The 18,623-nt window shown below is 26.6% G+C and overlaps 1 protein-coding gene across 1 annotated transcript in view; it reads left to right on the plus strand.

The window, feature by feature from the left end:
- Positions 1-1,974: 1,974 nt before the first annotated feature.
- LOC129968153 (RNA-binding protein 5-like) overlaps positions 1,975-18,623 on the plus strand; it is a 40,397-nt gene continuing 23,748 nt past the window's right edge. The window contains exons 1-9 of the mRNA XM_056081972.1: positions 1,975-2,315; positions 2,556-2,634; positions 3,891-3,938; positions 4,738-4,803; positions 8,373-8,717; positions 8,847-8,916; positions 12,085-12,158; positions 15,943-16,056; positions 17,928-17,988. Coding sequence (XP_055937947.1) covers positions 2,311-2,315; positions 2,556-2,634; positions 3,891-3,938; positions 4,738-4,803; positions 8,373-8,717; positions 8,847-8,916; positions 12,085-12,158; positions 15,943-16,056; positions 17,928-17,988 — 862 coding nt within the window. The 5' untranslated portion in view covers positions 1,975-2,310. The remainder of the gene's footprint in view (positions 2,316-2,555; positions 2,635-3,890; positions 3,939-4,737; positions 4,804-8,372; positions 8,718-8,846; positions 8,917-12,084; positions 12,159-15,942; positions 16,057-17,927; positions 17,989-18,623) is intronic.

Raw genomic sequence — 18,623 nt, forward strand, 5'->3', positions numbered from 1 at the left:
ATCTTATTCTATTTATATTATTTTCTAAAAAATCTATATTATATTGCTTAATGGTTCAAATATGCAATTTATAAATAAAAGCCCATTATAGCGTTAAGAGCAAAAATTTTACTATCTATGGCTTGCTTCTTCATTAAGAGTCTACAAAGCCAGCTGAATCTATAAGATACTCTTATATAACTCACATAGTACATAAAATTAGTTTACATAAATTTAATATATAAGTTAAATAATTCTCAAGTTTGGTTTTTGTAGAGTATTAAGAAAACTTTAATAAATCTGATGAGTTAAATATAAAATTGAAAGCTATTCGAGCCAACATTCAAATCAGCTAATTATTTAATTTAATTTAATTTAATGACAGAAAAGTTATACCATCAAAGGGATTCCTATCCTCCAAATATACGATTTTATCTATATCAATAAACGATAAGTATAAAAAGTTTTTTTTCGATCATTTACTAAAAAAAAAAAACACGTTATGTATATAATGAGTAAAAATGTTCTTGATGTCAATCGGAATAAAGCGTATTAAAAAATCGTGTTATTTAATTGCATTTTTTTCCCGGCAAATGTTTTATCTGGTCAGCTAAACTTCTCACGCGTTCAATCTTTCTGAGTTCCCATAGAATTAATTGACGGAAGAGACATCGCACTGAATAATACCTGTATCCCATGAAGATAATTTCTGATTGTCTATGACTTCTGTTGGTACTTATTCTGTTAGCGCCATGTATTGGTAGAATATAGAATTAAAGTGAGAATTTTAAAGAAATGATGCTTTTTTATTTCAATATTTTCGGAAAATACCTTACTCCAATAAATAAATGGTTTTGAAAAAAAATCATAATTAAAACTTTAGCTTAAATAGATAAAATAAGTCAATCACAACTTATTTCAATTAATAAATTATTAATTAATAATTTTTAATTAAAAGTGTGATTAAAATAAGAATTATTTGTGCCAAATATTTAAAAATTACAATAATAAAAATATTTGCTATTAAAAAGATCGTGGATTATGCATCGCCATATTCTAGTAAATACCAATCTTCAGTTTATTCCTACCAAATTGATGATCCTCTTTTTATTAATTCTGAGCTGATTTTTGAACAAAATATTGTTTTTTAAACTTGATTTTTCACTATACATTATTAGTATAATTTTAAAATTGTATGTAAAAGAATTTGGATTTCTTGCACCTAAAGTTGATTAATTTTAATGGGCAAGCTTTAAATGTTTTACTTTCTTGTATAGTGTATTCAAACAGTATTTTAATCTAATTATGGCTCTTTAATTTAAAAATAGTTGAGTTCTGAGGCACGTGCAAGGAGAATTTATGTAATTTATTTTAAAAAGAAAATTATTTATTTTCCTCTCTGGGAATATCTTATACTTATATGTGTAACATTTTTCATACTTCCCGTTTTAAAACGCCGAAGAGATAATTTTTGTTTTATGGTCTTCTACAAAAGCATTAATAGGTAGTCAATTATTCACTAATACTGAATGGATCTTGTCTCGGTGCATTGTCATAAAGTTCAGTTACAATACTCTGTATTTTGTTATTTTTGTGAAATATTTATAATTTTTTAATACAAATCTTAGAAATTTTATAATAAGTATTCTGAATACATTTTCAGTGTAGTTAAATGTTTTTCAGGTATAAATTTTGTAACTTTTGAAATTGAAAAATGAATTTGTATTATTTGTATTTGTGAAATATTGTTTTACTGGAGCATTTTACCCATATCACGTGGAGTTGAATTACAAGCCGAATATATTTTTCATTGCTGGAGCGGATTCAAAAGATTGAATATGAATGAATTAGATATAAAGAAAAAAAAAATTACTGCTTCAAACTTAAGATTCGTATAATTTTATTACCCATATATGTAGTATATAAATATATATGTTTGTGAATAATGAATGATTTGCTATAAATAAGTAATGGATAAAATTTTAATTTGCAGACTTTTATAAAATATCTAATTTGTTCCTTATTTAATTTTTATTTAATTATGTATGATAAATATTTTTAACAGTTGTTTTTCGCAGTTCTGGTCCTTCGGGCCGATTTATCAATCAATATCTGGCTTAGCTCTTGAGTTGCATTTCCCGCTGTTTGTGTATCTGTTTGCTAATGGTGGACGTTTGTTTATGATAAATTCTGCCATTTTAGCTACATAAAAAGTGCATAGTAAAATTTAGTTGCCATATATTTTTCAATATTTAATCTAATTTGTTGTATTGTCAATTTTTTATTTAATCTGCTTTGTTAATTGTTTTTAATGCAAAGTGTGAACTTACAATGGGGTACGTTTGAATGTTCGATTTTATATAAAATATTCTGTCTGCTCTGACTCTTACAGTTTAACAAATTTAGTATTAGACTAATTTTACTTTCTAAACTATGTGATCAATGTTACTAATGTGTAATAAGAATTCGACTTTTAGTTAAATTTCATTTCATTTTCTGATTATGTCTATTGTTATTAACACGTGCATTTAATTTTATATTGGACTCTTTACTAAGTTCTTTCTCTCATATTATAGGAGCAGAAGTAGATCTGGACGTTTTGAAAGAGAGGACAGGGGTCGTGGAAGTCGAGAAGAATCATTTAATTATAGAGAGGTGATGTTTTGTCATGATTATTTTTTTTAAAAAAATTCAGAATGACGAAATCAACTTATTGAAATTAATTAATGTTAACCAACAAGAGGATATCGAAATTTGGATTCGATACTAAATTAATTTTGCAATTAATAAAATACAGTTTAATCTATCATAACCATTTAGTTAGTATTACTGCTACTAAGTTAAATACAATTTTAATACTATTGCATAGTATATTCACTGACTCTTTGGATAATTTTTGATATAACTTGTGCTTCTATATGATATATACAATTATTCTGTTTTACAGATTTTTACTAAATGGTTGTGATTGACTTTACAGTTTCATATATATATATATATATATATATATATATATATTGAGATGATTTATGTTAATTTGAGTTATTTGCTTGCAAAAATTTTTTAGTTTAATTCTTTTGAAAAGTTTTGTATTTTATAATTCACATATTATTCATTTGTATTTATATATTTTAAAGCTGATTGTGAAACAAAGTAATCCAAAATTTACTTATGTTATTTATGCATTTAATTTTATAATTATTAATTATTATATTTCTAAAATTAAAATTTTAAGAAAAACAAATCAAAGAAAGGTGATTTTATCATTGGTTTTTAATTTTGTTATACATGTATGCTTTCTAAATTTTATTTTTTTTAAAATTAATTTTCTCCATAATTTTACAAAATTTCATTTTTTAAATTTAATGACAGGTCATAAAAGAATGTATATTTATGCTGGTACTTCACAAGTTCTAACCCTTTTAATGTTTTGTTGTACTATTATTATATAATATCTCAATGAAAATGTGATTTGCAAGTATATTTGATAAGTAATAAGAATTTTTTAAAGCTCAGTTTTTTTCCCCCTCTTTTCAAATTTCTTTTTACAATTCAAGTTGATTTTAGAACTGTTTATTGCTTACCAATTGACTGCGATCTTTTTAGTATATTCTCCTAGGAATTTGTTCCTGTAACTCTTTATGTGAAATCTAATATACATAAATCGCTTTTATCAATATATTTGATACTATCATATAAAATTACTATAATTTAAATTCTATTATATCTTATGAAATTTTCTTATGTTAGCATTATTCCTGGTTATGTTTGTGAATAAGTATGCATTTTTTTTTGTATTGTCTAAAGATTTAGTTAATTAAAAATATTCTTGAATTCAACCTGCTTCTATATTTATTAATTATAGAATATTCTTTATTTTTATTTATGTTTGCATTTTTATTTTATTATAGGGTGAAACATCAGATTCTAGGCAAAAACCCCCACTTCTACAATTCACTGTATGTATTTAAGAATTTTATCATATATATATTTTTTAAATCTTTGTCTTTATAAATTTTTCTTGTTTATCAGTTAATGTTATTTAATGTTATTGTGATTTTAAAAAGAGAAAATGACTTTTTCTTTCTCTCAAAATCCCCATGTCAAATATTGCTAGATTTTTTTAGTCTTAATCTATAGGTTAATTATTAAGGAATAATAAGATTTTTAAATAGTTAGAATTTTTCTAGAATAGCTGTGTTCGTTTTTATGTGGATATATTTTTAAAACTTATTTTGAAATAGTTTTTATTTTATTGCATGGAATTTTTGCTATTATTTTTCATTAGTCAGTTTGTGCTTGGTTTTCATCTCAATATATAATCTGGAAATATTATTTCTTTTAATCATTATTTTGACTATTTTCCAGTAAGACTAAAGTTGAAAAGGTTATGTCTTTATAATGCAATGGCTATGAATAAAAGTAGGATTCTTTATTTTAAATGCATGTAATGGGGTTTGACCTGGCCAGTCAGATTCCAAGTAAAAATTTATCCTTTTATATATACACACATAATTTCTACTAATCCATGATGAAAAAGTTGATTCTGCAGTCTAAAAATGTTTTATTTCATTTGAAGACTATAGAAAAATACCTAATGTTAATTTATAATCTTTTTTTTACACTGTAATTTATTTTTTTATCAACCTATGTACATGTTCTTCTTTCCCTCTACAATTTAAGTGTTTTTACTTTTTTTCATGTGCATTGTAAAAGGTAGTGAAAGATTTAATAATTGAATATTTTTTAAATTTTTAGACGGACATAAATCCTGCAATTTTTTCTGGACCTATTCCTCTTCCGTTGAATCAGTCTTCCAGTAGAGTAAGTTAAAATTGAATATTTTATTTATATTTTGAATTTTTTTTTTCTTTTTTTTATATTATTAATATTACTCCTAAAACATGGTTGCCACACCTCTGGGAGCACAGATAAAAATTAAAAATCTTCTAAAAAAAAATACCAGGGGAAATACAGGAGAATTTGAAAATTTTCTTTAATAAAGGGAATTTTAAATTTCTTAATTATTTTTTACCCATCTAAAAAATGACGATCTCTAAAGATTACGAGAATGAAAGATCTTAGTCATAGCTTCCAAAAACAAAACAATGCTATTCATAATTATGTAGTGCAGAAACTCGCTCGTTTTCTCTCTCTCCCATTATTCTGTGTAGATCATACTAATTTCATTTACAAGACAGTTGTTCTTTTCCATGAGATTCCTTAATTACAGCTAACGAGCATGTGCAAGGCTTCTGCAACTGCATGAAAGAATAGAATACATTTCTCTAGCAATAATAGTATTCTATTCAATTTGTGAAAACAGCTAGGTTATGTTTAGTCATCCATACTTGAGTTTATTGAATGTTTTGTTTATTATTTTAGAAACTGAGCTGATTCGAAGTAGAGAATTTTTTAAAACAATGAACTGCTCAAAATCTATTTAGCAAGAATTGGATGGATAAAAAATTAATCCTGATTTTGCTAAATAGGTTCGAGAAGTTGTACAAAATCCATTTATTATGTATTGCTTGCTTTGTAAGATGATAATAAACCTAAGTAATAAGGGAAAACAGGCACTTGCTAGTCATGCCAAAAGAGGAAAACTTACAATACTGCATGCCAGTTCAAAAGAGTCATCACTATTGTTGGACTTAGTATCTAAAAGGAATGCAGTAAAAGATGACATGTCAAATTTAATGTCCAAAAATAAACTGATTTCAAACTTTTTAGTTCATTAACAATCATTCAAAGTTGAATTTTTTAGGATATTAAAACTTGTTGCGTTACATTCATCATTTAATGCATATAATGTGATATATCGGAAACATTTTCCCATGTTTGTTGAAAATGAAATAGCTAAAAAATGTACATTAGGCCATGCAAAATGTTATGCCTTATTTGTTAAGGATTAGCTGCTTTAAACTAATAACTGAAGAATCTGCTGAAATTGATGCCCAAATACTTGAATTGGTAAAAGTGAATAAATAAAAAAAGTAATCTTGCTTTGTAATGTTTTGTTAAGTTTTCATGACATGATTTGTATTATGATAACAAAAATGTTACAGCTCTCCCCCTTAATACATAAATTTTGTCTTGCTAAACTCTAGAAAATAAATACAGATGAAAATGTATTTTTTGTATGTAAATATAAACCTTCTTTTAATATGCTATTTCAAATAATGTTAAAATATGCTTTTTTCCTTGCTTTTTCCATTCCTTAAAACCATATTCCATTATAACTAGCACATGAGTCCTGTTTGTTCATTTCCTCATATCTTGGATATATTTACAGAGGAAAAAAATAGAGAAAACACTGGATTTTTTAAAAAAAAATTTCAGATTTGAGTGGCAACCCTGTAAAATGGCAACCACTTGTTTTTATAACATATGATACATTTGAAATTACACAATACAAAGTCATTAACAGATATTAATGCTTAGTTATATTATTATTTATGGATCTATGTATAAGGGGCAGTTAATTGAAAACGAGACACACTAAATAACGACCATGGCACGGAAATTAGTAATGCAGGTAGGTGTGTTTGTAGTAGTGCCACTATCGAGAATCGGGAAGGAACAGCGCGAGTGGTCATCGCTGTGCCATTTGTCTGTTAGACATGCTCGAAGTGAGACGAGTGAGTTGTGTGTGTGGCCAATATAAATATGGAGGCCGGGAAAGAGGAATAGAGGTGTAGTGTCTTTTCTGACTGCAGAAGGAGTGTCAGGAAGTGAAATTCATGCCAGAATGTCTGCTGTGTATAGCAAAAACAGTATATCACTTGCATGTGTGTTTTAGTGGAAAAAATTTCAAGATCAGGTGTCATTGAAAGATAGCAGTCAGACAGGACAAGCTCATCTTGTCATTACTCTTTCTGTCATTGCTGCCATCAGAAATGACCGCCAGCGAACGGTGGAAGAAATTCGGCTCATGATGGGTATTAGTCACGGTACCGCTCGCACCATCTTGACAGAGCATTTGAAGTACCAGAAAATGTGTGTACAAAGGGTTCCCCACAGCCTGATGGAGGAGCAGAAGTTGAACAGAATGTCGACATCACTGCAACAACTGGAATGGTATCACGTTGAAGAATTTTCTTTTCTTTCTTGAATTTTCACAGGAGATGAAACATGGTATCATTTTGAGCCAGAGAGCAAGCATCAGAACCAACAATGAAATCAAGCGCATTCATTCACCACCGAAAATTCCAAAGCTGTGCATGCCAGCTACAGGAAAGTCATTGATGACCTTTTTCTTTGATTGCAAGGGGTTGCTGCTCATTGACTTTCTGAAACACGGTGCCACGATTGATGCACAGTAGTATGTGGAAACTTTGCACAAATTGAAGCACTCCATCAAGTCCAAACGTGCAGGAATGTTGACAGAGGACATCATTCTGTCACACAATAACGCTCGCCCACATATTGATCATGATGTTTTGACTATGCTGCAGAAGTTTTGCTGGGAAGGCCTCAAACACTCACCATACAATCCAGATCTCTCCCCATGCGATTACCATATTTTTGGAGCCTTGAAGAAAGACTTGTGTGCCATCGATTCACTTCAAACTCAAAGGTGCAAGCCTGAAAATGGTTATGCAGGCAACTGCAAACATTTTTCCATGACGGCATTGACCATCTTGTCTTATGGTAGGATAAATGTGTTAACAGTTATGGCAATTTACTTTTGAAATAATAAATAGTTTACTTACTTTTTTCCATCTGTTTCTTTTCAATTTGACTACCCCTTATACAAATTGCCAAATGAAGACTGACAATTCAGTATTTAAAGGTTCTGTTAACTTTGGTGCAAGTAGGTCAATTATCATTAAAAATTCAGTTCTGTAGAGGTTCTAAAATGCATGTTTTAGAGCACAAATTTATTTAGATTCAAATTTTAAAAATGTTTTTCTTGCTATTACAGTGGCTTCCTTTAGAGATTAAATGTTTATATTTTTATTACTGTAGTCAAACCAAATCTTTTTTTTTGCAGACTCAAGATTTATTTCATTCCTTGAAAACTTACTGAAATCCCTTAAAAATAAAAGCTTAATTCATTTTTAGTCAAAACCTCTGAAATTAAGAACATTCGTAGTTAAATCTGAATGCTATTTAATTAATCACATAACTGTGTTTTTCCTATCTTGTCTAATAAGATTACACTTTCTGTTTTGAGAATGTATTATTTTGATTTTACTGAAATTGTATGAAACATGAATTTATTTTACTGAGATTCCATGAAACATTTCCTAATTCCACATCATTTTTGCAATGTATTATATATATAAATTGTATTAAATTAAAATATGATATTTGATACACTTACTACTGGGTTTTGATTACTTGAGAAATTCAGTTTAGGATTAGAGGTTTTTTCCTGTTGTTTTTAGGGCCAATTTAGCGGTAATTATCGCAGTGAATGCTACAGTCCTGATAATTCTCATGAAAGAAAAGGCCGTCGAGATTCTTATAATTATGATGATGATGAGAGAAGATCCAGGCGCCATGAACGAGATCGTTATGATCGGGATAGAGACTATGATCGTGGTCGTGATCGCAGCCGGGATAGAGACAGAGGCCGTGAACGTGTACGAGATCGGTCATATGAGAGAGATGATGATCGTCGAAATAGAGAACGTGAAAGGGTGGCATCACGAGATAGAGATTGGAGGGAAGAAATCCCTAATAATACTCTTATGGTACGAGGGTTAGATGGTAGTGTTACAGAAGCTGATGTAAGTAAAATGTTTATACAGTTAACTAAAATTTAAAAAGTGTTATCTGTATTACAGATTGGAAAATTAAAATGATCTTTTCTTGCTTCAATGTGAATTCTGATTTTATTTTTTGTTGTTGTTGTGTAGATTGAAAATGAAGTTGTGCGTTATGGTCTTAAACCAAAAGACATCAGATTAATTAAGGAAAAAGGAACAGGTGAGAATCATTTTTTAATTTTTGTAATAAATTATGTCACAAATTTACTTTTTAAATATATAAGAAATACTCATATCTGATATGGTCTTTTGAAACGTATTCTATCAGGCCTATTTTAACCCTATTTGTTTCATATCTTTTCTCTTCAAAATTTATTTGATTTTAATGTGATAATTGTGGAATTTTTAAATTTTATTGCATTAAAAATATGTAAAGAAGATTGCATGCTATTTTTGTGAATAATACCAAAAAGTAGCTATTATTCATTTTACTAGTGCTAAGTTTTTAATTACCTATTTATTATTTTTTTTAATACAGGCCACTCTAGCTTAGCAGCTAATTGTTGAAGTGGCAAAGCCATTAAATTAAGACTACACAAGTAGAAAAGGACAAAATACCTTTAATATTAGTGTATATGTCTTGATAATCGATTAAAATTATTTTTCCTTCCATATTATCCAACATTTATATCTACATTACCTTTTTAAAAATTATAAATTTTTTAATTGATGAATTGTTTAATTGTATCAATTGCATTTTATTAATTGTACCAATTTGTTACTTGCATTGATTTTGAGGTACAATATTATTTAAAGTATTTAATCTCGAATAAAGTGTTATGACAGGTATGATTACAGAAATCAGTCATCTGATTGTGTTCCAAATATAGTAATTTTATTCTGCCAAGTCGGTATTAAAATTAACATATTTTGATTTCTAATATTGTAATAAGTAAGGCATACTTGGCTTTAATTGTACCGATGGTAAAGAGTCAATTCAGTATTGTCTTTATCTCTGCAAACAGTTCTAAATTTTTATTTGTCTTTCATAGACCTCTCAGACTTTCAATCTGATGCTACAGATGTGAGGCATCTGTATATTTTATTTAATACTTGCTCCTACCCGGCGCATTGCTTCCACAGAAGAGATAGTTTTGGAAATAACATTTGAAATTTAAAATAGCTATCTTGTTTAATTAGGAATGATATTTATTTTCTTGTTGACGATGGATACATTCATTGAAATTGAATGATATATAAAGTATAAATTATATTCTGTTTTTTTTTTTTACTTCAGACATAATAATTGTACTATAGTTACAACCTTTGCACAAATGTGAGCAATTAAGTTGGCAAGGTTTTACCGCAATCGTATGAACGGTACAACATTGCTTAAAATATGAAGGAACAAAAATTCATTTTTATATATTTTAATTGTACTTGCCTATAATCATCGCATAAGTGTAAGCAATAAGTTGACAAGGTTTTATCGCAATCGGATTATCTGTTCCACAGCTCATAAAGTGCGAACAACCAAAAATTCATCTTTATATATTAGATTTCTGATTTACTGCACTGTTTTTTTAACATTCCTGAATTACTTAAATTTTTTGTTTATAAAAACTTTATAAATATTTAATAAAGTTTCTTGTCTATTTTTAATTTGAGAGTCACTGTATTTTTAATGGAAAAGGGCTTATTTTAATTTAGTTTCATAGTCAGTTTGTTTTGAATATTCTTTGTGTCTATTTTTAAATAAATCACGTGTCCGTATTGTGTAATGCAATACTTTTTATTTATGAAACTATTTCTTGAAAAAATATCTTTATTGATGATTGAATTAAAAAACTTGTTGAACACTTTTTAACTGTGAAATTTTGAAATTGTGCCTATAAGGTATAAAATTTGTCTATTTTAAAAGGGCTGTTTGAAAGTAGAAGTTTTAAAACAATTTCATTTAATAATATGCCATTTTTTCTACATATATAAATTAAAATGACTTGCAAGTATTTTAAGTTTGACTTATGTTGAGAAATTATTTTTAAGGAGATTTAAAAATTGTATTTATTAATAAATTTTGATTCTTACTTTTAATGCATTTTTCATATAACCATCAAAGATTTGCCTCTGACTTTTCAAAAGTTTTAGATCGTACTTTTGCTTGATTTTTGTATGGTTCTTAGTATTTATGAATTCAGGCCTTAGTGTTCAGAACATGAAAATAATTACTTTTTAAATTAAGATTAAATTTATAATATCTTTTGTATTCATCAACTTAAAGAGGAACAATTGTCTAGCAATTGAAATCATTTTTTGACCATTTCAGTTTGATTCTATATTTACAAATTTTCTGTTGATATCAAACGTCTGCCTGCTGGTGTGGAAGCTTAAAAAAATACTTATTAGTTTAATTATCATCTTTTCCCTGAGTAACCGTAGTGTAGGTTCAGATCAGGACTTGAATCTAATTATATCTTTTAAAATATTTATATAAACCTTGTCTATATTTATCTGATTATGCTTTTAATATTTTATCTTGCAAATGTTGGAAAATTTTCTCCTTCCTAAAAGCTACTTTTTCTTATATAACTATTCTATAGAGTGAAATCTTTTATTTTCCTCTTGTTGTTTGTTTGGATAAGAGTTGCCATTATCACATTTATTAGTAACATTAATTATTATATGCCTTAAATGTGCATTAATGTATAAAGTATTCCTGAGTATTTGCTACAATTGACTGGTAGCTAAATCTCAGATTTATCATCTAATTTACTAAATACCCACTCCTTGATGTATGTTGAGTCTGTCATCTCGCTTTAGATTTCTCTTACTAGGTTGGTATGGAAGTTTGGAGAAATAGGTAATAATTTTGTTAAAACATCATCTAACTGTATTGCAATTGCATTATAAGAAATCCTGATGTCATTTCAATACGGATTAAAATCCAATTAATTGATCAGTCAGTTTTATTAAAATTTTTTCTTGGATTTCTTTATTGGTTTTAATAAAATACTTTTTTCTCATTTCCTTGTGATAATGGATATATGGATATTTTTCTTCTAAATTAACTATAAATCTTAATTTATAAATTTCATTTATAAAATAAAAGAATATATATGCTTTTTTGTATGCTTATTTTCATTTAGCTGTAATGTAATTGTTTTATAATACATTTAATGCATCTTTGTTGATGCTATTGTTTTTGCAAAGTGCTATATTTTCCTTGTTGATTGAATCCAAAATTGACACATGTTTACTTGTATATATATATATATATTTATGTATGAATCTGGTTAGATAACAGTACTGTTGTACATAGACCTTTTGTTATTGCTATAAGTACATAAATGTTGATGTTTTATACCACTTTATATACATGGTGTTGTAGGTGCATCTCGCGGCTTTGCTTTTGTGGAGTTTCAATTACTATCCGAAGCCGTACGTTGGAAGGAACTTACCAAGGTTTTGTTACTGCTATTTATTTCTCCTACATTCTTGTAATCACATCTCCTGGGGTTACAGGCTGTTCAACTGATGAAGAACCACCATCTGACTGAAAACAAACTTGAGATAATTTTAACCTTTTCTTTGTGGAACATGAATTTATTTTAGCAAAGGAGTGTTACAGAAGTTTTACAAGGTTTTCACTTAAAAAATTGTGCACTGTTTGATATATTAGGGGAAAAAATGACTAATAATTAAAGAATATTAAATAAAATCCATTGATTTTAAATTATAGTTAATTCAAATCTCACTTGGTAAGGCACATAGGAAAGTCCATAGCAGGAATTTTCTCAAAAAAGTAATAGCATTTTTTTTTGTGTGTGTGTGTGTAATATTGTAAAGTAGTAGACGTTCTGTAAATTGTTAAATACTTTATTTTTATTTGACAGAAATCATTGTAATTATGAATGTTTAGAATAGCTTAAAATCTTTAATTCTCTAATTTTTTTCTGAGAATACACAGTGTCTTACATATCACATTTACACTTTGTTTTTTTTTTGTTTTTGTTTTTTTGTATTTTATATGAGAGATACTTTATATTGTTTAAAAAAAAAAGAATGGACTTGCTACTTGTTCAATTTCTCTATTTTCAACTAGATGCATTTATATTATCAGGAATGAGTCAGTATCTTATGAATTTTGAATTCTTTTATGATAATTTCTTTTGATGTCTTAGTTAGTATTTGTATAGTTTATGATTTAAAATGAATCTAAATGCCTTCTTTTGTATAAAGACCTTGCAGTAATTAATTTTGCTTGCATATAGCATTAGAATTTATAACATAACATTCCTCAAAAACTCATATCTCTGTCTAATTTTTAAATTATGAACATTTTTATGGACATGGTAATCTTTATTAAAATTTATTAGGATATTATTAATAAAGAAATAATTTTTGTTTTTGAGAAATTTTTCCTGATTTAGGACTTTCCGATACATGTTTTATGAAGCTGTACTTTAATGAAAAAATAAATTTATTGATTACTTCTTAAGTTATTTTTTAATCAATAAGAATAATAGAAACTTGCTTTTGAAAGACAGTGCACTTTTAAATAGAAGGTGAATATCTTGTGTAATGAATTATTTAAACCACGAATTTTCATACAAATCCCAAATAAATTGAATTCCATACTAATATGAAATCCATTTAGTAATTTTTTGCTTCTAGCATAATCAGATATATTGTTTTATATCATTGCCATTAAAAAAAAGCATATTTTATTAAATTTAATTTTAAGATTTTATATATTAATTTCTTTTACTTAGAAAGTTATGAAGGAATATGAATATCTACGACAAATATTATAACATTTTATTTAATTAGATTAAGCATTTATTCATTGAGAATAGTATATTGCAATTTTTTTGAGTACCTACTTTGAAAAGTCTCCTGCACAAATATTTTATACCTCAAGATGTCATTTAATTTTTATTGATGCTATACTTAATTATATGGAGTCTACAGTTTTAAATTTTTAAATTATTTTTATTTTCTTCAAAATAATTAGTTATTTTTATTTAAATAGAAATTTAAAAATTGAAATTAATATCCTTAAAAAAATTTCAAATTTTTGAAAATTTCTGTCCTTTTACTTTTTTAAAAACTTAACTATGTTTTATTTGATTCGTACAAAGCAAAATGCCACTCCACATAAAATTCTAAATTGATTTATATCAGCAGTATTATAGAATAAATATTATCTAATTATATCTATATAGAATGGGTTGTAAAATATGGAGTGCTTTTTATTTTTCTTTTAAAAAAAAGCCAATATTGAATGATATTTTCAAAGTCTGATTTAAACTTTTAATGAAATGCATATTTTACAATTTTTATATAATTGATACTCTAAAGCATGCATTGTATTATATGAGATTTTTTTTAGTAAACAAAAGTGCCCCAAAACAAATGCATTATAGAGCATTTTATAATCATAATGAATAGTTTTCTTGTTGTTTAATAGTGTGAAATATATCCAATTTGAAATTTGATTTAATTATTTCAACATGTAAAGTATTCTTTTAAGTGTTTTATTAATTAAAAATATATATATAGTTTATTTTCTACATCTCTATGCTAAAGTTAATTATCTAAGTTTGCATTTTCTTGTAACACTCCATCTTATATATGACATCTATATTTAAATTCATATTATTTGATTTTCATGCATTTTATTACTAAAAAGTTATAACTTTTTTAATAAATCACCCATAATTATGATGCTAGAAGTTCTGTAACTGTTTATTTGAATAGTTAATTTTGAAATTTTGTACAATATACAGGGTGTCTGGGTAGAAGACTTCCAAAGTGTTAATTGTGAGATACATAAGTTATAAATATCAATCCTAATGAAGAGAGTTACTCTTGGAAGTTTCTTACTGGTCAGTGAATTTAGTTCTGAAAGCCCTTAATCACTGCTGCTATCCAAATAATCCTTCAGTCAAAATTTAAATGTTCAAGTAACTTTTTAAGTTTATTGTATATTATTGCAAAGAGTATTTTATACATAAAATGTGTGGTTTGTAAATAAAAAAAAAATTAAGAAGTTATGGCATACATATTTAATCACCATAGCTTTTAAAGTCAAAATATTACAAAAGGTTGAAAAGTTGTCATTGTAGCAATTAATTTGTTTTTAAAAGTTTTATATTTTTGACATTCAAATATATAATTTAAAAGGATTAAATTAAAAAAAAAATTCAACATCCATTAAAACAGAAGTTATTATACAAGTGTTATTGTTAAAAATTAATTGTTAATAAAAGTTTATATAGAAATAATAAAAGAATATCTCATCTTTATGAGAAAGATCCATGATTAAGAATAACTAAATAAATGAAATGATTATAGTCTGGGAAGAAATTCTTGCAAGCATTATAATTATATGAAAATTTAGGATCAATTAAAAAGTAATTTCATCAATTGTTAAATTAATAATATAGTTCTAAATTATTTCATTAGCTGGAGGGAGTTAGATGGATTATTAGTTTTTAGATTGGAAGAAATCTGACTATATGTTTTCATATATAATTCCACTAAAATTATTTTCTTTGGATAAAAATTATTGCATTTTCCAACAAAAAGTGCAAACTTGTGTTGATTAGAAACACTGAGCAGTTAATTCAATGAAATAAATAGAAGAATGGAATATTAAATATTTATTGACTACTGTTTGAATGTAATCTTTTGGCATTTTTTTAGACTGTAAGAAACTTCAGGAGTTATTAATTCTAATTTGATTGGTATTTGTAACCAAATATGTGGGTATAAACTGTTATCCTTGGATTTCTTTAGCCTCAACATCTGTATATGAACTACTTCATATTACCTTTTTTTAGCATTGTGATTTTTAGCAATAAAATGTGAGGATCTTACAAAATTTAAGTTAAAATGGCCTTTGTAATTCAATATTTTAAGTGTGGTAAAGAGAATAAAATTGTATTCAGTGCCCCTTATTTGTTGAGGTGTATATTTTGCCGTGGATTCTTCTTAAAGGCCATTTTATTTTTTCCGATTATATTTCTTTGTGATTTCAAACATGGAGAAATTTTCTTTGGCGTGCATTTTCTCGTGGGAAAATCATCATTGCATGTTGTTCATCAGCCTAATCTTTGTTTTTGTGGATTTTCGTCTTTCCTCCTTCAGTGGGTTCCCTCCTTGAGGCGAGTTAATGGTTTCCAAGAATATGTTGTATTACTTTTGAAAATTAATCGATATGATTTTTTTTGCTGTTTTTCAGGGTGTTGTAGTATTCCATGGAAATAACAGGGCTAGTCTTCATTATAGTATCCCAAAAGATTTGTTAGGAGCTGAGCGTCATGCATTGAACAAAGCTGATTGGGATTGTCCAAAAGTAAGATGATATTTATATCTTCACTAAACTTTAAGCAACATTATATTAGCTGATATGTTTATAGTTTTATTTTATATAATTTATTTTTTATCCTTCAGTGTATTTCAGTTATGCAGAAATAATAATTTATTTTAAAGTTCAAAGTTATTTTAAGTTGTTAAAAATAGATAGAAAATAAGGTGTAAAAACTGATGTTTATTTTCTGAATTCAATTTAAATTTTATTATTTTTGTTTTTGGTAGAAAATTGAAGTAAATAGGGCATGAGGTGTATAATTGCTGATCTGTGGTCTTAGTTTATTTGGATTTGGTATTTTATTAGTTACTTAGCCCTTTCTTTGGCACTATATTAAAACAAAAAAATGGACAAGTATTTTCCAAAACCTTTCTATGTTCATTTTTCCAAAACCCTTATATGGCTCATGTTGCCATTTTTTTTTTCTCTTTACAATGGGAGTTCATTTTTTTTTTTTTTTTGCCACATTTTTTTCAAATGCCTTTAAAGTAAATGTTCTTTTTATAGTAATAGGATCTTCCCATAATTGACTGTGATAATCTTCTATATTACTTTGATGGATGTTGCCTTCTTTGAGAGCTTCAGAGCAGAAACTGATAACCTGCATTCCATTAATAAAGTTTTAGCTTCTTTTAGGCCTTTTCTTAAAAGGAATGAAACTGAAATTCATTTTCAGTACATGTATTTGTAATTATTCAGTTCCAGCTAAAAAATCGGGCATAAAGGATCGTTAGTAGATATTGAGCTCAGTGAAAAGCATCGCTGATAAAAAGTAACATGGACGTTGTCTTGAATATATTCAGTAACTCACATATGCTAAACACATAAAATATGCTTTGGGAAATATGAAATAAGTATTAGGAAAAAAAGATAAGTAACAAAATTGTTTTAAAGTATGCATGTATGTATGTACAACACAATAACACATTTTCAATTATTCGAAATTGTTCAATTTTTACTTCAAGATAGTTTGTAGGGTTTTTAATGTGGAGTCACAATCACCTAGGTTTATTATATATTAAATAATTTTCTCTGTAACATATATATTTTATGTAATAACTAATAATTTTTTTTTATTTAAAGGCATTTTTATTTTCTTATGTACATAATATACAAAGAGAAAATATTGAGATTTTAACGAATTTTTCCATTTTAGACCACCCTGTATATGGGTGAGAAATATCTTTTTGAATCTTTCTGTTCTACTGCCTAAATATAAGAGATAAAAGAAACTGTTCTTAAAAAGAAATTAAATCAGCAAAGAGTTGTAAAAGGAAGACCACTTTTTTTAACAAATTCATAACCCTCTCCTCTTTTAATTGGATTGCCTCCTCCTTGAAAAAAAAAATAATGGAAATCAGATTATTTAGATGCTGTAAAAAGAATTGTTTTATTTAAAATGGGCATTCACTTAAACATTATTAATCAGAAAAAGGTTTTATTTAAATATCTAAAGCAAGATATTGTAGATTTTTTGTGCAATATTTCTTTTAATATGAAGGACAAAAACATTGGTATTCATGCAAGTTGATGAGCTTAAACATTTTCAAATAATAAAAGTAAGAGATTAAGAAATTGTTCAAAAAAAAAAATTTGTTTGACTGCAATCAGTGCAAAAGAAAGGAAAGAAAAATCACAATTATTTCCCTACTTTCTAAAGCACTAAGGTTCACATATCTATTATTTCAAATAAATTGAGCTAATCATTCTTTACATTAAAAATGTAATTTATATTTGTTATAATTTGCATTAAAAACTGCTAATCAATTTGAGGCAAATTTTTTAAGAATTGTTAACATTATTTTTTTATGTAATAGAAATGCAGTTATTTCATCTTAGTATGATTTTTTTTCCAGTGTGGAATGAACAATTTTAAGAGGAGAGACTACTGCTTTAAATGTGGTTCTGCAAGAGAAGGTTATTATATCTTTTATTCTTACATTAATACTTTACATAATTAGGAAATATATTAATTCATTATGTTAATGCTAGAATTAAAAGCTTCATTTCATCTTATATGACTGCTGTGTAAATTTGTTAGAAAACCTTATGTAGGTGTATGTGCATCTTAATTTATCTTGCAAAATTATGAATTCAATAACCAAAAGTATTCTTATTTTAAGCATTTCCATTTGATTTGGCAAATATCAAATTTAACAGATGACCCCTTTCTGAAATGTTGCTTAATTAATATTACTGTTGTATATCTATTTATATCTGGTATATAAATAAATCATTTGAACATTACTCATAAAAAATGATACAGATTCTTCCAGATGAATAAAAATAGATTTTAATGCAATATTTTTTTAAAAAAAATGAAGACATTATTTTTTTTTATGTAATGGATATAGCATTTTTTTTTTTTTTCAAAAGTTTCTGTAAAAGTTCTGTTCTGTTTTTTCAAAAGTTTGTGCACTTTAATGATGAAAAAATTCAAGAAATTCAAACCTCTAATGAGAATATTCTCTTCATGAGAATATTTTAAACATAATTTGGCTGCTATTTGTATTATTTTTTTTTAATCTTACAGCTGCAATAATTTGCTCACA

Source organism: Argiope bruennichi, chromosome 5 (assembly GCF_947563725.1).
Source record: "Argiope bruennichi chromosome 5, qqArgBrue1.1, whole genome shotgun sequence".
NCBI lineage: Eukaryota > Metazoa > Arthropoda > Arachnida > Araneae > Araneidae > Argiope > Argiope bruennichi.